The sequence below is a fragment of the Opisthocomus hoazin genome, chromosome 3 (genome assembly GCF_030867145.1).
Source record: "Opisthocomus hoazin isolate bOpiHoa1 chromosome 3, bOpiHoa1.hap1, whole genome shotgun sequence".
NCBI lineage: Eukaryota > Metazoa > Chordata > Aves > Opisthocomiformes > Opisthocomidae > Opisthocomus > Opisthocomus hoazin.
The window spans coordinates 79877373-79899461 of NC_134416.1; the positions used below are offsets into that span (position 1 = coordinate 79877373).

Below are 22089 nucleotides of genomic sequence, written 5' to 3' on the forward strand. Positions count from 1 at the left end.
AGCTGGGGTTGGGAAACCGCACAGAGAAGGTTTTTGGCAGCAGCAAGGCAAGGCTGCGGCGGTGGAGGGGCACAGAAACCTTCTGTCTGGGGCACCCACCACGCTCCTGCACCAGGGCAGGACCCAAGGTGATCATCTTCTGTGCCTGCGAGGGCGAGCAGCGTGCTGCTCGCGCCCGGCACCCTGAGGAGCCTGCACAGAAGCGATGGCTGAGGCCGCAGAGGTTGCTGTGAGACCTGCAGCTGGTTGCTCCTGTGTCCACTCACAGCGTCTGACTCGAGCGGGCCCCGGTTCTGTAGCATCGGGGTGGTACGGCACGTCAAATGCAAAGCGCGTGTGAGCAGTTGAAATGTCGCTCTCTGCTTGTCGTTTTCCTTGGGCAGCTGCAAAGGAGCCGTAGACCATTTCCGAAATACATTTTGAGTGGAAGTCTGCAAAGCTTTCCGTGTGTGTCTTGGTTCAGGTGCGCTCACTGAAGTCAACGTGGCTTTTGTGACACTCAGATTTAAAACACCCAACCAGTGCTGTGAAAGCATCTCTGCAGTTATTGCAGGCATTAATCTAATGCCTTTTAGGGGGATTTACACCTTTGCTTGTCATTTTCCATTAAAAGAAAAAAAAAGTAGGTAAATTTGTGATCTTCTTGAATATTTCATCCGGTTATGAATAAGTATAAAAATTACACAAATCAACATATGCCTTTAAATCTCTATCAGCACCTGCCGATTTACTACAGAGCTTGCGGTCGACATTCTAGAGCCGTCGTGGCCAGTAAGGCCTTTCTGTGACACCCGCACCACGTGGGTCCCTGCAGGACTGCTGTCCTCCTCCCGTGCCACCCACCCGCGCCAAGAGAGGAGGAGGTGGAGCAGCGCTGGTGCCCTGGCTCGACGTCCGCTCTGCCGGGAGCCGGCGTGGTGCCAACGGGCTGCTGGCCACGGCCCCGTGCCAGCCACCGGCTGCGGCCCAGAGGGGGAACCGAGCGAGCGCAGCCCTCCGCTCCGCCGTTTGCTTTCTGGACTCTCCCTGGAGCAACGCAGCAGCGCGCCGCCCCGCCGAGCAAACCGGCGGGACGCTCTGCAATCTGGTTATTCTGGTACTGCCGATGGCAGGAAATTAGTTTATTTATAAGTTAGAGGTGATGCATATTTATTTTTCCAAAGGAACTCTAAGGAGCTACTGTGTATTCTTAATGCCCTGAACTGGAGGTGATTTCCACGCCGTACATTTTCTGGATGCCTGCAGATGACTCACCTGAAGAAAGGGAGTGTTGTTTCATTTTAATTATGTCATAATTTTATACCCCTCTCCTAGACTGAGATTGCAGGGTGAGGAGAGCTGGCAAGCCAGGAAAAGAAAGAGAAATAAAAAGGTTTGAAAGGTTCGTCAACCACCTCTTGTCAAGTACAGGGCATTTAAAGCACGCGAGAGATTTTTTCCTTCATGTTGTCCTTTAGGGGCCAGTAAACAGCAGGTTTCTGTGAAGGTTCCCATAGCACCAGTACAAGGGGCTAGAGATAGGATTAAGATGCGATTAACCTCACGTTCGAGAGGAGGAGCGGAGGAAGTGAGAGAACGGTTGTGTAAAATGCCCAGTCATTACTGCCCGTGTTTGCAAGTGATGTGAAAGACTTGGAAAAACCAGTCAGAGCCAGTAGAAAACCTCCCATTAGTATCAGTAGGCTTTAGATCAGACCAGTGATGTTCTCCAGATAATCCGTATTTCCTCCACCCCTCTTTGCTGGCTGGTTTGTTCGATCCCTTCCTTGTTAATTCAAAGAGAGTTTTTCTTGTTGCTTACAGAAACAGGGTGAGGAAGGCGAGTGCAACCCTTTCTAGAGAGAGAAGCATTACCCTGTCTTGTCCCTGCATGACCGCGCCTGTCCAACGACACCGTGGTAAACCAACCGTGTACTTCGTGGCAGCCCAGGTTCTCCTGGATTAGTACCACCAGACATCGTTGGAAGACCTCCGTTCCTTTGCTGTACCCAGCTAACCCGTATTTTCTGGAAAAAGAGATAAGCAGCAGGACTGGTCTGAAGGTACGTTAGCAAAAACAGAGAAAAGTATTACTGTCTTGTCACTTATGATATCAAGGTGTAAAGTTTCTAGAACGTGTGAAGGGAGAGGTGAGAAAGCTTTGCTGGCCTCAGAAGGGCAGATGGTGGGGGGAAGCCACCCTCTGCACCAGTGATTATGTCACAACATGGTGGCTACTAGAAAAAAATTATTGTACGTCATGTCAATGCAAATGTGCCCAGAGAGAATTCTGCACAGTAAGTTATTTCATTATTCACCTCCTCACATTTTTAACCTGGGTCTGAATTATATATATGACTTTATGTATGTCAGTCTTCAGACTTCATCTGCCTTCTTCAGATGCTTTCCTGACAATAGCATCCATGGATGCTCTGTTCTTCAGGGGTATGAGTCTCCCATTAATATAACGCAGTGATTTTTTACAAACTGAAGCAGAGGAAGTTCCGTCTGAACATGAGGAAGAACTTCTTCCCTCTGAGGGTGACGGAGCACTGGAACAGGCTGCCCAGGGAGCTTGTGGAGTCTCCTTCTCTGGAGATATTCAAGACCCGCCTGGACGCGGTCCTGTGCAGCCTACTGTAGGTGACCCTGCTTCGGCAGGGGGGTTGGACTAGATGACCCACAGAGGTCCCTTCCAACCCCGAAGATTCTGTGACTCTGTGATTTCAGCAGGTTCATGAGGTCTGCGTTTGGGGTGGGAATGAATAAAAGGTAGGCTGTTGGGGGTGCACGTAGTAACTTAACAGCACGTAGCTATTCAAGTTCCTGTGCAGTTTATGGAGGATTCTAGAGACGATGATATGTCAAAGCCTCTTATTTTTTTCTAAACAGTCAAAAAATACAAGTTAAGTGTAATATTGGTGAGCTTTCACACGCATGTAAAACTTTGTGCGCTTTAAGGTCTTGTTCAACTAAGACAACCACGAATTAAGTATCTCAACAGAAATAGCAGCAGCACCAAGCCTACTGCTTTTCTTTTTTTGCATAAGTACATATGTATTTATCTTTATCTATAGCATATTAATTTTGATTTAAATACAGAACCAAGTCCTGTTTTCATTTATGTTGCTATCAATCAGGATTAACTGCTTTAAATGAAAGGTGCATCAGATGATGCAAATGTGAAATGAGAATTACGTAACTATGAAATGATACAAAATTTGTGTTGTTATTTATCCATCCCGAAACTTGAAAATGAAACCTTGAGATACCACTACGTCCTAATTGTGGGAACTTTCTAAATTTCAGTGAAAGGCTGTACTGAAAAAAATCTGTTTGAAAGTGGTAGACGTTTTAACCCAGTCTGTGAGCTCAAAGATAGTTGTGGACGTTGTTAAAAAACCTTATCTCAGACAGTGTTAAATATTTATAGAGAGGCCCGTGAGTGGATACAATTCTTCTGATTATAGCTTGGCTATATTATATACATGAAAATAGAAATAGCCTTCTTGAAATAGAAACCCTGGTATTGAGTCTTCAGCACAGACGCGGCTCACTTGGGAATGGTTTTTTAAGGGCATTTGGTCACTGCAGGGACTCAGTTATCTCAGGAGTGACTTTGGCAGCTCATAGCTGAAGCCGAACATGAAAGCCAGCGTTTCGCAGGTGGCAGGCTCCCCTCGCTGCCATTCCTCGACCGTGCTGGGTACAGCAGACGGGAGAGGCGCAGGCTGGGGTCAACTGTGGGGCCACGCGGTCCTGTGTGTGCGGTGCGCTGCGTAAGGAAGACTGGGAACGCACCACGTCCATTGCTTACAGAGAGAGTGAGCTTTCTGCTTTCTTCATTGTGGCATTACACCACACAAGGAGCATCCCTTCTGCCATCTCCTTGTCAGTCCTGCCCTGCTCTGTAAAAGCCTGACCTGTCTGTACCAAATTGACTGGAAAAGCATCACACTAAAGTAGAGTGCGCTATGATGACTTCACACCCCGTCTAAATGAACGGTTTTCAGATCCCTGGAAAGTTATTTACGCAGAAGTTTCCCTTTCTGCTAGTGCTGCCAGGCTGAGCAGTCCAAGAGCTCTACTTCTCTTCCACGAAAACACGTAGAGATAGAGGGTAACTCTAAGCACAGCACAACATGTTTTCATTACAGAAAGCGGTAAGGATGGGGAGGGAGTTTTAGTGGCACCAGCATTTGGGAGGCAGTGAGTCGCTTCTCTGCAATGCTGCTTTGACAACCTCAGATTCTCCTTGGTACCTCAAACGAAGAGCAAAAAGCTCCCAGTGAGGAATGGCTGTAGCTGGGTCACCCTGACCAGCACGCTGAGCGGGATTACTCCGCTCTGTATGGTGAAGATGCACTTACATAAATTAGCTAATGTTTTGATTCAATTTCGGTTTGTAAGCTGGTCAAGACTACCCAATTTTTTTTTTTAGATTATGTACTACCCCATGGTCTTAAAGATTAATTTTGTTTTTTCCCTGGATAATAGTATTGTCTTCTCTGACACTGTTCTCAGATGAGTATGAATCATGCAACTCTGATTTTGGGAAGCATCTTACATTAGCATCTTGCCTAGGAAGGTTCTCGCCACAGCTGAGCCTGAGAACACGAGCTCTGACCCAGCGGGTGAGGCCAGCAGTCTGTCCAGGTAAATATCCTTTCATTAATGTCAGTTCAACTGCAGACTGGGCCTGAAGTTTCAATCCTGAAAAAAATTCCCGTAAGACAAATGGTACAAAACAGAGGAAATAGATGGCTACTTGTCCAAAATAAACAGAATGAAATGTTAGGGGAAAGCAACACGCTATAGAACTGTTGGAGGGGTGGGAGGGGAGAAGAGGAAGACTGGAAGAATAAACATGTAATCTTATTCAACTTTTAGAACAAAATCCCCAAAGGTCTACAGTTCTTAGATTCAAGACTGTGGCAGTGTATTATAGAGACACATCAGCTTCAGTCTGGGTTATGCTGATGTCTGCCATGTCCACTTTTAGCCACATTTAAAATAACCCGGTTTTAATTTCCTGATGGCTGCGTCACTCACAGAAATTCTTCTTGCTCTATTCACATCGTGGTTTTAAGTCATCTCCCCACCTCCGTTCATATACATCATGTTCCCCGCCCTGCATGTGTGCTCTGAAATACTCTCTGAGGCCAAAGGACTCCTCCTTTCCAGGATATTTTTACCTGGCGTGACAGTGCTTGATCTGCCCTGCGGCTCCCAAGCATCAGCGTTGGGTGGGCGCTGCATTGCGTGCCCGCTCGTCTGCCGTGCTGCGCCGTCCCTCTGTCCAGCTCGCCACTTCCCAGACCGCACAGAGGTTTGAAGGCAGGAGTGAGCGGTCAAGCAGGGGTTTCCTCAGCAGCCTTTTCCATGCAAAGCCTGGGAAAGAGTCTCTAGCTTTCTCTGTCACACTCCCAATTCCTTTTGCTAGGTGTCTTAAGGCTAAATACCCTCCAAACTTTTCACGGACTTCGGTAAGTTGTGGGAGATGAAAGAAAAAAATCCCTGAAGGGATCTATCTTTCAAAACAGATCAGGTTGAGAGATAACAAGACAAAGGGCGAGCTTCAGTATTTCTACATACGCGGGAGGTAAGTACCTGATAGCTCAGAAATAATATGAGCTATCTCAGCTGACGCTATGTAAACCTGTATCTGTATCCACGTGCTCTTTCAGATGGCTTCTTTGTCATGTTTTTGATGATTAGTATCTTTTTTGGTGCTTTCCTTGGGAGCCTCAACTGACATCCCGTACTTCTTACCCTAAGCATCTAAAACCGCAAAGAAAACTAAAATCTCTGTGCTGAAACCCCCAGGTTGTCCAGGGCAGGAGCTGCCTTTGCTGTCTTCTAGATGCTGAACAAGTACAGTTTGGTACAGAGTCACACAGGAGGCTCCTCGGCATGACACAAGACAAGTAACAGAAACAACAGATGCACCAGAGGCTTGTCAGGGATTTGCTATGTGACTGTGGGCAGAGCAAGCACGACACCCTCACTCCACCTTGAATGCCCCCCTCACCGAGTCAGGTGCCTTGCTAAAGCAAATTCAGCCTCGTCAGTGATATTTGATAACGTTGTGTGAGTCTCGTAGGGACCAGCAATGAGTTGGAATTTTTTCAGAACTACTTATCGTTTTACTCGTTATTTTGACATGTTCCTCTAAAATTGGTATCATTTGCTCACAGTTATTTGAGGTTCCTAATAAAAACAATAGGACCTGTAGAGCTAAATTCCAAAACAACCTTCTGAAGAAGGGTGGCTCTGGGACTCAAGAGAATGGTCTAGCAAGCCCCGAAAATCTCATTTCCCTTCTTTTTTTTCTTCTTTATTTTTTTCTGTGGATAGTGGAAGAAGAGAATTTTGTGAGCTTGGGGCTACACGCTCCAATTGCTGTAATTATGTAGCCAGGAATTTTGCAATTGTACAGTAAACTCTCTTACAAGGACTAATGCTTAAATTGCAATTTCTAGATTGCTTAGAATGGGAAAAGGATTTATGTGGTTAAAAATGCGTGTTTGCTATTCACTAAACCTAACCACATTAACTAACTTCTATTCACAATGTTTTCCTGCTATAAATTCGGGTTTATTGTATTTTTGCCTTGTTTTTTAAGGTCAAACCTGCTTTCCAGTTCTAGGATGGTCCTCAAACAGCTAAATCGTAGGAAGAGGTATGTGCTAGACTAGAGAAAAGGCTCGGTTAACTGGTGCATGTTCGCTAATGCTGAGCTAATTTTAACCTCTTTTGGCAATATCAGAAACAAATTCTTTGGGATCAGACTTGTCTTACTAGATTCCTTACGTCTTCAGTTAAGTTTACACTATAAACTCAAATTCCTGCAGCATGGCAGGCCAGTTTTAGCAAAAGAATGTAGTCTTAAAGGTTTGATTCAGTAATATTACTCGCAGTGAAGGTGAGGAAAAACAGGAATAATGTTTTGAAGAGTGTATAAAAGCAGAAATGTGAAATTGCACTGGTGATTAATTTTTTATTTGTAAAGGCCTAAACTATTTTACAGCAAGGATTTTGTCATCTAAATGATTTAGGAAATATATTGAGGAGGCTCATCTGAACAGAGATGAAGCTATACAGACAGGAAAAGGTTAAAAAATAGTCCTGAGGGGGGGCCAACACGCTCTGCTCCATCTCACAGACCTGTTGTGAGACTGGCAAATGCTCCTGCAGCCCCTCTCCGAACTAACGCCCTTAGCCTAAATAACGAGCACAGCACCCCGACTGTAGGGATTACAATGCACGCTAGCAATGCACCCTTTGCTCTTTTTTTTGAGAGCTGGGCCCAGCGCCAAGGGGCCTGGAGAAAGGCAGATTCCCATGTCGTATCGCAGAGAGTGCTCCCCGCTTTTCCATCAGCTAAACGTGACTGAAGAACTGGGGCCATGGGCAGTCGGTGCTGCTGCTGCTGGCACTCTGGAGATGTATTAAGATGGTGATTTCGGTGATTAATAGGCTTTCCCAAGAAGTGAATGTAACAAGCAAATTCTATTTTGTTGTTTCGTGCTTTCTTATGACAGCCTTTATACACTCCCAGAACGATGTTTTGTAGGACTGAGAAGATGCTATCAAACAGAAAACATGTAAGCAACGCTGTTAGAGAGTAAGATAACGTGAAACAGCGAGGTCGCGGGGAGAGGGTGAGAGAAACTGGAACAGCAGCAGGGCTGTGGACGCGTAGAGAAGGTAGTGAGGTGGTTGCTTCATGAAGTACGAGCAGAAGGAAGGGTGCAGCAGCAGTGGGCATGTCACGGGGCACGCCAGCGGGTGCGAGAGGCAGGGATGGCAAGGGAGGAGCGGGGGGACGCAAGCTGAGCACGCCTCCGCTCCGGTGCTCCACAGTGGAGCGGAAGTTACAGCCGAGGCAAGGGAAGTTCGTTCAGGCTCTTGAGATAACTGGAGCGGTGTAGCTTGCTAATGATGCGGACAGGGGAAGGTTTGGGGGCTTCTGTATTGTGCCCATGCAGCTTTAGCAGCTATTTGAGGATAAGGAAGAGTTCATTTAGATTCAGGGGCAAGAAAGCAAGATGAAAAATGACGGAATATGATGAAATAGAGCTATGAAATCAAGTTCCCGTGATTTAACAGATCATCATTCATTCCTGGAGCTATGGTAACTGACAGCGTGCAGTCTCTGAACCAATCCACTTAAAAAATAGAGTAGGTAAGCTGGCCTATTTATTTTCATAAAGGCACAAATGAGGAACATGCATGTGGCTCATTACCGTGGCATGTGGCTCAGATGACCCGGGTAATTATTGAACTGTGGTGATTCAATCAACCTCTACCCATGGTAACAGGGAAACTGGAGATCAGTGTTTTGCTTCTGCAAATTCGTGTTTTCGTTTCTCTACCTACAGCTAAGACAGACAGCTGCCCCCCTGCCCTGGGGCTGTCTGTGTGTGTCAGGGATGGAGGAACGGAAAGCAGCACTCATAACTTTCTGCGGAGGAGATGGGAATTAGGGGGAGACCTTGGGCTGTCAAAGTAAGAGAAGACAAAATTAAGGATGACTGTACTATAATGTGTTCCGTTCTACATTGGAGTAAATGCCTAGAAACAAGTATTTTGACCATAATGCAAAAGCCTCGGCACAAGCAAAGGTGGGCGCTGATGGTAATCTTCCGTTCATGTCATACAGAAAAGATGACTGTGTCCTTCTCCTTCCTGTCACTGGCAAATTAGTCCAACGTCTGAACACTTCCAGTTATTTACGATCTCCGCGGGATGGGAGTTCCCTGCAGGCAGCAATGCCATCACTCGCATGCAGCTTCTGACCCAGACTTCCGAAGTCTTGCTCGCTGAGGAACAAACTCTCACTTCTGGGGCCAGAGAGGCTGATTTTATGTCCTCTGGTCACCGAGCTGGGCAGGACGCTTCCCGGTGGGCAGACCAGGCAGAGATACGAGCTCCAGCCTGACGGGAAGGCCGGGTTTGGGGAAAGCGGTGGCCATTAACCAGAACCTGTGAGACTGTCACTGAGGCAGCCGGGTGAGCAGGCAAGGCTGGCAGCATCTCCCCGACACTTCGCTCCCATCCCCCTGTCCTGCCTTGGCTTGGTGGCCTGACCCCTCTGCCATCTTCCCGCTCTCCCACCACCACCGGGAAGGCAAAGCGAAGGGAGAGGGCCGGAGGGGAGCAGGGAAGCTCCCGTAAGAGGCCGGGGAGCCCGGGCCAGGGCCGGTCCACCGGCCAGGCTCCAGCTCACTTCTCCTCAGCCGCTCTGCCGGGGGAGAGCGTTTCTGACGGGGCACGCCGCCATATTAACCCCGCACCGCCCCGGGGGCAGCCGCCTGCCCAGCTCTGCTGCTGGCCGAGTCGCTGGCGAGGGAGGCGCGGGCGGGGTCTGTCGCTCTCCCCGTCCCCTCCTCGCCCCGCCGCCTCTCGCATGTGTCCCGGCCCGTCACACGGACCCGGGTGCGCCGCCCCGCCCGCGCTCCCCCCCGGGCGGCGGAGCGGGCAGCGGCCGGCCCCAGCCCAGCCGAGCCGCTCGCCCCCGGGGCCGCGCCGGCAGCGCAGCGCAGCCCGGCCCGCCCAGGCGGCCCCTTCCTCGGCGGGCGCAGCCCAGCTGTCAGTGCCCGCGGCGCGGCGGCGCTTCCCTGCCGGCCCGGTGCACCGCCTCGGCGGGGCATCCCCGCCCGCCACCCGGGGCAGTGCCGCCCGGCGGCGGGGCGGGGAGGTGGGGGCGAGGCCGGCTCTCACTCCGCTCCTGTTTTCCCTCCCTCCCGCTGCCCCCACCGCCGACCTTCGCCGCTGCCCCGCCGCGGGACCGCGTCCGGACCGGCCGCTCCCCTCAGCAGCGGTGAGGGAGGCCTGGCCATGGAGACCCTGGTGCGGCCCGGGGCCAGCAAGCCTCCCAGCGGGTAAGCGCCCGCCGCGGCCCGCGACGGAGCGGGCGGCAGCAGCCGCGCTGGCCGGCGGGCCCCGGCGCCTTCCCTCCCGCCGCCTTCTCCCGGGGCGGCGGGCGGCCGAGGTCGGAGCCGGCGCACAGGTGCCGCGCCCCGCCGCGCTGGGGGCAGCCCGCCCCGGGGCCCGGGAGAGCCCTGAGCCGGGAAGGCAGGGAGGGGGTAAGGGTGTCCGCTCCGCCTTTCCCTGGGCACGGGGCGCCCCGATCCCGCTGGGGCCGGCGGGCGGGCGCGGTCCGATCCGGGAGCGTTGTCGGGGCCGGCCGGGCGCGCTCTGGCCCTGCGGGGCGGCGGAGAACCGCCGCTCGCCGCTCCGCTCCCGGGCCGCCGCGGGGGGGGGGCTGGGGGCGGCCGTGTGTGCCCGTCCGGCGCTGGCAGAAGGCCGCGGACGGTTTGTGGAGCCGTCCCGCAGCGGCCAGCCCTGGCGCGAACCGCGGGCGGGCTCGGGGCATTTCGAGAGAAGAAACAAACGGAGAACGCGGCGGCAGCGAGCGAGCTCGCCAGCCCGCGGGCTGAACGGCGGGAGCGGCGGCGGGACGGGGTGCGGGGCGAGCGCTGGTGTCGGAGCAGGAGCTCGGCGGGTGTGGGGAGCTGTGCTGCCTGCCCGCGGCCATTCACCGCTCCGCTTCGCCCCGGCGGCACCGGCTGGGAAAGGCTGCGGCTGCTTCAAAAGCTTTTTATTTACTTATTTTTAGTTCTGGTGTTTATGTCGCAAGTTCATTTTCAGCTGGGTAGTGAACAGCTTCAGAGTACGCACTGGCGGGCTGCGGTAGTGTTGTTAGGGTCAATCTCCTGAGTTTCTGTGTTTGGTGGGAAGTCTTATAGGTCCTAACTCGGAAGGTAGAACAGGGAGCGATGGGTGAGGAAAAGATGCCGTGGCCAGCGCTGTAGCGATGCCACCGCATGTGCACAGTGTGTCTTTGGTTTGCAGAGCGTGACATAGCTTGCTGCTGGGTTTTTTTTTTTTTTAAAAAAAATGCTTACTTCTTGTTAAAAATGAGCCTGTTTGATCATGACTTTTTGAGCTAACCTCCTATGAAAAGGAGCAGATCCAGTGTGCCTCCCCTCTCTGTATTTACCTGATGTAATAGTGTAGCTGCTTTCTAAAATCCTGGTGGAGAGGAGACCTAGGACGCCGATGACATGTGTGCGTTGAAGAGTAACTAGCATTGCTCAGATGCAGTGCTGAGTAAAAATTTGTCTCAATTGCTCAGTATCCAAGGATTCATTAGAGAGTTTGAATTTGCAGTGAGAAAGTGTGATGTTAGAGCATCTCGGAGAAGAGCACTGGGGTCCGAGGGCATTTCTGAACAAGCCTCCTGAACCCAGCGGCCAGTTTCATCTGTGTAAAACTGTCCGCAGCTGGACTCGGAGATCACGTGTATGAGCAGAGGTTACAGTAACCGCATTGACTTCGGTCAGATCACTCCTGACATGGCTCGAGGAGGCGAATCCAGCCATAAGGTGAAGATGTGCTCGCAGTCCAGTACCGCAAAGCGTGCGGGACTGCCCGGCTGTTCGCTCTGAGCCTCAGAATACTCCTTCTTGCCTCTCCCTATGAGCCAGAGGCTCCCAGCCTGGATGTGTCTGTGCTGTTAGCAGCAGGCTTCGCTGAACGGCTCGTAATTCCCTGAGTTCCCAATATCTGTGCTGGAAACCAGTGGGTGTTTGGTGCCTGACGAGGTTCAGTGAGGAGATGTGCTGCGGGCGGGGAGGCGCGGCAAGGGGACAGCTTCATTGGCCCATGTTGGCTTCTGTGTGAATCCCGGCGCGAGCCGCGTCTGTGGGGCGTGCCTGGGGAACGCCGGCGTCTCGGGCCACTGCGGCAGGAATACCTGCCTTTCATGGCAGAAGAAATGCCGTGCGCGTTTCCAGCTTATTGATTGGGTTAGCTAACGAAAGCAAGAGGTTAAAATGATCGCAACTTCTTAATTTTTAACAAAATTTAGGTAGAGCTGTTTTGTGTCCGTGTAAATCATTAACAGCAGCGTTGTGAGTTTCCCTTGTTGAACAGTGAACAAATTTAATGTGTCATTTGGTACAGGGTAGAGCAGCTCTGCTGTGTGCTTTACACAAGTAAAATGCCGACATGTGTTTCATGGCACGACTGCCTGAGAACTGCATATTCAAAAGCAGGATACTGTTGTGGGGTTTTTTTGTTTTAAATGGCAAAGGAAAAATAGAGTTCGTGTTGGTGTTGTGAGGTTTTTCCCATTTGTCAGTTTCAGATAGAGTTGTAGACTTTGTTACTGAGAATTTTATTATTACTGTTTGCTAGACATGAGTTTTGTAAAGCTTTACCAAGTGCATGGTGCTTTATTTAATTAACATTTATTTTAGCTTACGAAGGTGAATTTGAGACAATCGGTAGCAGCAGCAATTGGGGTTTATTCTTCTGTGATCATGCAACAGGTGCTAGAAGAGAGAAATACGCTTGTTTAAAACCTACTGCCTTGTCTGCATCTGCCCTTACTTCATTAGGGAGAGCAGAGCTGGGCCTCTAGCTGGGTGTCTCAAATGTCCAACTGGTGACTTTTTTGACCATAATATGGCATAATAGGCATACACTGGTCCCAGGCAGCACAGCAGGCTCCAGCATGAAATGAGGACTTACAGGGTGTGTTCTGTTCTGCTCTGTTAGGAGCCTCGCAAAGCACAGAGCATCTTCTGTGGTCACTGAAAAAATCTCCATCTCCCACCGAAACCAGAGGTTTGTGGGTCCTTCTTCATGCCTTTACATCTGAGCACAGAAAAGCTTCCTCTGGAGTCTTTGGCAAATGTGGGAATAGCCTCTACGTTAAACGAGATGTGTGAGCTCGCTCTTTAAGTAGGATCTTTATTTTCTGTCCTTCAGCTTCTTTCCCCATCTGACAGAGCCTTACAGTGCTAACGAGTACAGGCACACCTACTTTGGAGGGATTTAGCTGCTGGATTGAAGTGACCCTGGAAGTCAGATAAAGGCTGTGAAACATCAGTAATGCTTATATGCAGAAAAGCAAACCCCCAGGTACAGAGCATCTCAAGTTGCTAAAACCTTTTCCTCTTATTTTATCCAAATAGTTAAGCAGGCTACTTTGCAAAATTGCACATCCAGCTTCAAAAAACAAAAACAAGTTTTTGTTATGCTTATGTTTAGCGTATTGTTTGTAAGCCTTGTCTCAAAAAGCCTGGAGGGAGCTGTTGTCCGCAGAGCTTCTGTGTGAACGTCTGCTTACACCGTATTCTGTCTCGCCTTCAGATGTTGTGAGTTTTAGGGTATACAGAAAAACCGATGTAAGGAACTTGTAAATCAACATTGGTAACCTGGCCAGTTTGTGTATGTTTCCTCTGCTTTGTGTTTATCTGAGATTTCAGTGTGACATGCAGAGCACTGGGTGGCCAAGGATGGTGACGGTGATCAGAGATGTGGAGCAGCAGTGTAGTGCCAGCTTTGAAGGTTGCTGCCTTGGGCAGTTGCAAGGCTGACGCTTGAGCTTTTGGCGTTGTCCTTCACGTTGTGTCCCTGCTTGCATGTGCCCTGCTCCTGCAGCGTTCAGACTGCGCTGCTCGTGCACACACCTCAGACAAGGAGCTTCTGTAATAGGTTCTTCTAGCACGGCAGACCATATTATCCTCTCACAAGTAGTTTGAGTCCAAAGTATTTTATTTTGTGTCACTGGAGATACGTCATGTTAAGTAAAACTCGGGCAACAGTGACAGGAGAATTGTGCTTGCTACTGCATAAAATGAAACAAGGCAATTTTTACTGTGGTTTGCACCTCTCTCTGAATATAGCTGTTGACCTGATACACTGTAATGCTTTTGTGTTTTCAGTCATGCCTAGTATCTCAGGATTGCTGAACATAAGCAAGCTAATTGTAAGAATAAGGTAAATGGTGAGGTAAATGCAATGCGATCCAGCCCTGACAGCTGTTCTTTCTGAATTCCAGTTGCCCTTTTCTCCTATCTTTCTTTTCCTTTTTTTCCCTTTTTCCTTTCTTTCAGAAATCTGTTAGTCTTGTACCAGAGTAGCGGATGAAATAGATGGTGGCTTAAAGTCTCTTCCATTTCTGGGCTGCCTAGAATATTTAGAATTTATTTTCACTCTCCCATGGATATCTTCTGTATTTTTTCATCTTGCTCTTTTGTGCCACTCTTACTGCTGTTAGGTGAAATTGAACCTTCTCTTTCCTGCGGTCGCCCGTCTGATTTATTCTTCATGTCTTTCCATTGTAATTCCAGATTCATTTTTCTGCTGGTTTTGTTCCTTTAAGTTTACATCTTAGTCAGATTGCTTGTCTTTATGAAAGCACTTTGCTGCTCAGCAGGAGGTAGCGCTGCATTTTGATGGGACAGATTATACTTGCCACTGCTTCTGGGCAAGCTGCACCAATTACAGTGAATTTCCAGGATGCTGCACTAGATAAAGTTGGGGAAAGGGGATGTTAGCTACAATTTGGAGCACTCACATGGGTGCAGTTTTAGATGATGCTGACCATTAAAGAAAGCAACTTATTAAATATTTAAGTCAGTTCAGTAAATACATGGCTGCTTTGTGTGTAGTTAATCTTGCTGGAGAAGTGGTATATTGCTTTTTGCTGAGTAATTCCAGTCACAGTACAACCATGATTATGGCCAGAATGAAGGGATTTTTGTTTTTTTACCTTCAAAAGATTGAGAATTTTCTTGTATACGTGTATGTATTCCTAAACATCTATGACGTTACAGTAGTTGTTAAGACTCCTGTTGTCACAGACTGGAATTATCTTACAAGTATTTATGAAGGCTTCCTAACAATATTCTTTTCGGTTAAAGAAATACACGTAGGAGAGACTGTTTTATTTATAGAGGCAAAAGCATGAATGCATTTACATGACCTGCTCCGAAAGCAGCCAGGAGGCCCATGGCAGAGTTAGGGAAGTACCTCACTGCTCCTGAATCGCAATTCAGTGCCCTAACAAGTATTCCCCTGTGTCTGGCCTTTAGCTACTCTGTTAGCATCAGCAAACACTTCATTTTCTGGCAACTACTGCGTGCTGTATACTGCAGCCTTTTGTGTTGCTCTGGCATTGTGATTTCCATGAAAATTGACAGCTTTCACACTTTAATGCTGCTTCTGAGAGATTGAGGGGTCTTTAGAAATTTATTTTTCCATAGTGGATTAAGCCAGCTTCTATATTAGAAGTTGGGAATGGGAAAAAACTTAAAATCTGTGTTTCCAGCTAAAACTGTGGTTTAAGGATCTTCTAAAAGTATCTGCATTTCCAGCTAATGGAAATTACAAACCTTATTAACATATTAATCCTCTTCATGTATAGAGTGTTTCCAAAGCTGTTGTTTGCCCAGTGAGCCAGGCTGTTTATCATTAAGTAAGTGATGCTGGGAATAGTATATTGCTGTCACAGTTTCAGCATGAGAGTGTCAGCGATGAGCCAGGGACTTAACCTGTGCCAAGGAGTGAGTCACAGAGATTGCGTGGCCAGGCCGCGCTGCGATGGTGCTGACACGCAGCATCTCGAGCCCGCTTTAGTCCCCTCATACCAGAAACGCCGTCTTTTCGGTTTCATTGTTCACCCAGCTAAGAAGCTGCCTAAGACGCTGTGCATTTCTGCAGAGCAGTTGTCAGAATCAGAGAAGCGGGAAGAAACCCGGGTCAGGAGTGTTTTTTCTGTTTAGGTGGCTTTGCTCTCACTGTAGCCTCCAGATTGAGAGTGTCTACAGGATAAAAAAAGTTACTTCGTACTGCTGACCCTGTAAATACAACCTGATATTTTCATGCTAGGCTGTGTTTGGTGTTTTTCTTGGGATGTATTGTATGGAAGAGAGTTGGCAGTCTCCTCTGACAGTTTCAGTCCTGAAATGTGAGTTACAAAGCTTTCTCTGATAGTCAAAAAATGATACAATGCTGGTATACTTTTCTTTTTAAGGCAGTGAACATCGTTAAAGCAGGTAGGAAAGGTGCAGATAAAGTGAGAGCGTGGTGTAGGCTGAGCCCGAGGTACTTGCAGAGGTGCAGCAGACAGACTGTGTTTTCGGGTTCAGTTCTGCATTCTCCAGTGTCTTTACTAAAGGAGGTGGACCAGTGTGTAAGTTACAAGGTTGGTCAGTGAGTTGCTGTGCCTCTCTCTCTATATATATATATTGCTGGGCCATCTGCAAAGAGGAAGAGCTCAGGACAGTGTGATGGGATGTCTCTCACGTAGGTAATCAGCAGGCAGGTAATTAGGGAACTTGCTTGCAGAAAATCCGTGTTCAGCGACCTGCTTGGCACAGGGGTGGCTGAGGATTAAACCTGCAGTAGCTTTTACTACACCGAATTGCCAGGACCACCCAGCAGCCTGAAGTCCTCCCTTTCTCTTCGAGCAAGAAGCCAAATAAGTGCAAGCCTTGCTATTCCTGAAGCTGTTGTGTTGCAGTCAATGTTTCCATAGCAAACTCTAGCAATGACCCAAAGGCTAGAAGAGAATGTGGTCTTTCCAAGCCATGCTGGTTTTGTGGTGCTAACAGTGAAAACTTCCTTTACTCAATAAAATAAACAGATAAGATGCAAAGCCATACCACTGGCATGGAGCTTGAGGAAGAAAATTACGTTTTATGTTATCAGTGTTCTAAATATAGCCGTATTGTAAGGTTCAACAGCAAGTACCAATCCAGAAGTACTTAATCAAGTAAGTGTTACTTTATGTTTTCAGCAAGGGTGACTAACAGGCAGAATGATTATTTGTTTGCCATACCTGTTTTCCTTCACTATGTGTTGGGTTTTATTTATATCAATGCATGCTGATGTGATTGACCGTTACTGATGTTTTATTGTGAAATTGAGCTAGAAGGGTAGAGCTCTGTTGTTTTTGGGTAATCGAGGGTTAATGACCTTTTTTTTTTCCCCTTCATTTCTCGTTGATGAGATGCTTTCTGAATTTTCAAACTTTTTTTAGTAAACATATGCGCTGCCATTCGTAGTAAGATGATATAAAACCTCTTTATATTACTGCTTTTTTGTGAATAGTTTTTTGATGGTTTAGTTAGACTAGAGAACAACAAAATTCAAGCGCCTGAGTACGAATGCACCGTTGATGATCAGTTGCTGCTGTCTCCTGGGTCTGATGGTTGTTCATGTTAGTCTGCTGGTCCCCTTTGTTCTAAAAGGGCAGTTGGTTTTTTTGGGGTGAGGCTGCTGGGTTTCTCCTTGCTACTTGTGTTACATGGGGTCAGGAGATGGTGTGATGGTGGTGTGAGAAGTTTGTCCTCCAAGGCTGCGTGAAGGTCCACCACATGCAGGATCAGCTTGGTCAAAGCTAACTTCTCCAGGGACACGAGGAAAGCTGCAAAGAGCTCTGTTTCAGATTATCTTTTTTTCAAGTTTTGAAAGCTCGTCTCTTCACTCCCGCCCCACACATCCCACAGTGGGCATTCTCCTGTGCTTGCCCCGGAGGTCTGATGGGAGCTATGGCAGCGGCTTTCCAATGTAAGAGAAAATAAAGTAGTGAATTCTGTTCAAGATCCTTTAAAATAGTTTTATTTATGTTGTCTAGAGTTATTTTGGGGTATAATAAGCATTCTTTTTTCCCTACTTTAGCAGGTTCCAATGAGATAATAAAAGCTTCAAGTTATTTTGTAATAAAATGTATTATTTCAGTTTTGTTCTTAAGTCTGTGCTTAGGTGGCTTTTCTTTCTGCATTTTTCTTTTTTGTTTGAGGCAAATGTTTTGCATATGCAGCAAAAATAACCACCTAGGTAAATACATCAAGGACGGCACATCTGAACTTACCGTGCATGGGACCTATAGCTTCCCTTCTGTTTTTGTCTCGAGAGTGCCACAAGGAGAGTCTCCAAAATCAATAAATAGTTTCAGCCAAATTGGAAGAAAAAACTTTTTTCTGTGCTTTTCTTCTCTCTCTCCTCCTGTGGCAGTGCTTTGTGTCTGAACGGCTCAGGAATGGTTCTCGGTGTTGATGAGGGAATATCTTGGTGTGAGTCCAGATTCCTGCTTTTTCTCCCCCCCCCCCCCCCCCCCCCCCCCCCCTTTTTTTTTGAGTAACTTCTCAGGGTACTTGGTACCAAGCCTACACTTTTGTGGACACCAAATAAATTGCTCCTGGGTTCCCTGGGGTTACAGCTCATGTTTCAGTGTCAGCACAGCTTTTTGTGCTCTACCGGGGCTCCCTCCGGGCATTGCTTGCAGTCGCTCTGACAGTGCTCTGATCGGTCCCTGCTAGGACAGGGCTTTCACCTTGGGAAGGAGACCAGACTTTGGCTTCTGCCGTGATTAAAATCTTGGTGCTGTCACACCTTCAGGTGCTCCTGCGACTGACTCCACCGATTCATTAAATACAGCTACAAATAGGTCAGATCATGTTGCTAAACTCCCAGTGTTGTAATTAACACAACTGTTTATTTTGCTTGCCTTTAATTACCTGTGTTTCTCTGCCTGTGCTGAGCTGCAGAGTCACTTGGCCATCTCATAGCAACACAGAGTAGCATCGCTTGCTAAAATAATGTTGCAGCATCAGATGTGCATTAACTTGTGCTTTTTGAGACATGCGGGCTTTTTACTGTCTTCTTGTATGGCTCCTTAAGGGCTGTTGTGCACCTTCGTTCCCTGGGGAGTGCCTTGTCCAGAGCGGGACGAACTGGGACCCATTTCTGTCCTCCGTGAGTCACAAACCCTTCCTGTACTGTGGGAAGCTGCGGGTCCTCCAGCGCTGGGCTGCGGCTCGTAGTGGGCTTGCTGGAGGCCAGCCTGGCGCGGGGGTGCCGGAGAGGAACCAGAGACTGCCCGGGCATCGTCCTCCAGCGCTACGAGGGCTTTTATAAACCAGAAGGTATTTTTACTCCAGCGCTTGCATTAGTAAGTGGAGGATTGCTATTCTCAGATCAAGTCTTCTATTCCTGAGTATAATGTGTTAATGCAGAATTATTTTCTTCTTGCCAAATCTGGCTGTTCCATTGTGAGGCAAATGCGATGTATCTGTGATGGGTAGAGAGTCCAGGATCAAACTTTAGAAAAGACAGAAAAAAAGACAACACCTATGCCTCACCTTTTACATGGGTAATTACAGAACAGTATTTTATCTTAATTTCAGAGATTTGTGGATTTTCTGAATTACTGCGTATTTAGGAGGAGGATAAAAAGTTAACCTGCAGTTTTAAGTACTAAACTGAATTGGCTTATTTTGTCCCTTCATTTCAAGTCTCGTAGGTTGTACCAACTTCGTGAAACTACCTAGAAAGAGACTACCTAAGCACAGTCCTAGAACTGTGTGTTGATGATTGAACCATTTCATGACGAAAGTAAAGTTGGTTTTCTTCCTGGCTTCTAACCAAATACAGTTAATTAAGTTTCCCTTCCAGCTCCTGCATGGATTTGTGAAAAACAAGAGAATACGTTCCTGAAAGAGCAGTTAGTTATTCTGCAACGAGTATTTACCCAGTTTTCAACCTTAAAGGGTATCTGGAAGTGTTACTCTTCTAAAGAATATTGATTGTGCTTTTGGTGAAAAATACTTCTTTCTGAAGACAACAAGTTGTGAATTTTGGAAATAATTGAGTATCGGTGGATGCAAGCTGTTATTTTATTTCTCTGTTTTTAGTAGTTCTGTTTCACAGTTAATAATCAGTGTCTCAGTGGGTTTTAATACTTGATAACCAGGATCAAAATACAGGGTCTTTGCTCTCCTGGCTCAGCTGTGTTGTTTCTTTCTGTGTTTTTCTTAAGGTTTATTTTCCTCCAGCCTCATATAAGGCAAACCAGGGATTTAGTTTTTTTCTTGGAAGCATCTTTTTTTTTTTTTTTTTTTTTTTTTTTTTTTTTTTTAAGGCTGTTAGTGTGGCATTGTACAAAATGACTAGTAGGGGCCGGGCAGACTCAGAGTCTGCCTGTTTCCATGGTTTGTTGGACTCTGTGGGGACAGAAGAGGGAGAGTCTGCTTGCGCCTGACAGAGAAAGAAGAGCAGCAAAAGCAGCGGTGAATTGTTTAATGCAGTATTGGAAATTGGGCTTTGGTCAGCTGCTGTGAAGCAGCCAGAATTTATACGACCTGTTTAGCATGGAGGAGAGGGGGCAAGGCTGCACTCCCACTGCCTTCACATTCAGCTTCAGAGCCGAGGGGCCCGTGGAGTTTGGTTTTGCTCTGCTTCGCTTGTTGGGCTGAGGTGTGCAGATCCAGGCAGCTTGGCCAAAATCTCTGGGTCCGCTCCTCCGTCGAACAGGTGGGAGAGGGACCGGCATGGGCTTCGCTTGGGCAGATGGGTGAAACAGTTGTGGGTGCAAACTGCTCTTGTCTTTTTTACTGGGGGTCTGGTTCATATTTTATGTTGAAGTAACAAAAATCGGGTATCTCATTACAAAAGGGGGAGTGGGTTTGTGTCTTTAGGTAAAGATAGGTGAGTTCAGTGCCTTTATTCCTCTCTATTCTCCACCCATGGTTGATTTTCTTTATTTACATGATGGTAAACTTTAGTGTGCTGTCTTTCCACTAGTATTTTACAGCTAAAGACCTTCTGGACACTAACAATGTGTTGTTTGTACTGGTTAAGGATAAGGAGGTCACTGGTTTCTGTTCTCACTTTTTCTTTCTGCAAGACCAGATAGTGCTGATATGTTTTGGAAAAGCCCACAACTTGTCATGCCATTAGGCTAGCGTTATGTAAGAATACCACTCATCTATATAATTGTTTATTGTTTATTATTATGTATTCTCAAATTAGCTGTAGTTATTTTAGAATGAAATCTGTCTGAGTTCAAGTGGTAAAGTACCATACTTTCTCCTGTTAAAAATGAGCTCCAGGTCTACTGGAAAATATTTTACCAACATAAAACTGCCTGAAGTATAAAACCTGTTTATACAGATACAGTGGGTTTCTTGCCATGAAAAGCACCGTAAATTCCCCATGCTGCTTCATTTTCATAAGGAGTTACTTGGAAAGAAATATTGCTTGCGGTGCGTTGCCAATTATTTAGATACTAATTTGCTACCTAAGAGTAATTTCAGATTTTTAAATTCAGTTTGGTATTGAAGTAAGGGGGGGGGGGGGGGGAGGTCTTCAACTACTTCATATTTTACAGTTTAGCTTAAATTTACATGGAAAGAAACTGGCAATGCTGAATTTTTTTTTGGGGGGGGGATAGAATTAACCTTTTTTAAAAAATGGTGTATGTGTGAACAGTTTTCAGTCATTACTATTTAATGGAAATTCCCACTTAACTGTATTGTTACAGGACAAACAACTCTTGTGCTGTATATGAAATATTAAGCTGTCTTCATGTAAGTAGTCTCTGTGTGCAAAGCTTAGGTGGCAGATTTGAATCAGAGGCCACGTAGAATGGCTGGGGACAGAGCTGTGTTCTGCCATTGTTAGAGAGGATGTGCACGTCAGCCTCTGGTACACATCAACCCTTCAAGGGAATGACCTGGATAGTTGAAAATGGGAGATATATTCTCTTGCCTCTCTTTTAGAGGTTATCTTTTGTACTTCAGCCTTTTGATTAATCTCGGAGAAATAATCTAGCCTGTGCTGTTTCATTTTTTTTTTTCCCGAGCAGGTGGTAACGAACATGTCGCTGGCGTGGAGGCTGAATTTTCCTTCCTGGCTTGGCCAGGAAGGGGTAGGCAGAGTTACTTGGGAGACAGAATGTGGAAGCTCAGATTGCAAAGAAACCCCTTGTGCCCTGTTTAGCACCTGGCTATACCTGTGCTGCAGTGTTCAAATATTTATAAATCTTTCATAAACATTGTTTATTTGAAGACAAAGCCCCAAATCAGCAACAGGGGTTTTCCTACATTACATTGCTTTCACCAAGAGTTATTTAAGGTTAAAATCTTAAAACCCCGTAGAGACACTTTTTGCAATTTTCTGTGCTGCTTTTTCCTTTTACCGAGGATACCGTCACCATGTATAGAAAGAAAGACAGTAAGTTCAGTGGTATTCAATTATACTATAGTGGTGTAGTTAAGAGAGTAAAAATAGTATTGTCTTATCTGCTAGCAACCTGATGAACATTCTTCGAAAACTCGGGGAACTGAGTGAATTGGAGACTCTGTGTTCCTGTTGTGCCTTCTGAAGCAACTTGAGATTTGTTCTGCAGTGCTTATCACAGAAAATACCTCAGTTCTTCAGAATTAAATTATATAGACATAGAGAGGTCCACCCAGGAGCTGTTTTGGAGGCTGCTCTGCGTGGTGTTGGCGAGTAGTGCGTGTG

The 22089-nt window shown here is 47.0% G+C and overlaps 1 protein-coding gene across 8 annotated transcripts in view; it reads left to right on the forward strand.

The window, feature by feature from the left end:
- Window positions 1–9598: 9598 nt before the first annotated feature.
- Window positions 9599–22089, forward strand: part of COBL (cordon-bleu WH2 repeat protein) — a 161366-nt gene continuing 148875 nt past the window's right edge. For 7 of the 8 annotated variants that reach the window (XM_075416744.1, XM_075416745.1, XM_075416749.1 and 4 more), the window contains exon 1: window positions 9599–9866. In XM_075416744.1, the coding sequence (XP_075272859.1) occupies window positions 9823–9866 (44 nt within the window). In that variant the 5' untranslated portion in view covers window positions 9599–9822. Of the gene's footprint in view, window positions 9867–10015; window positions 10071–22089 lie in introns of those variants that run through there. The other variant, XM_075416747.1, reaches the window with a different exon arrangement.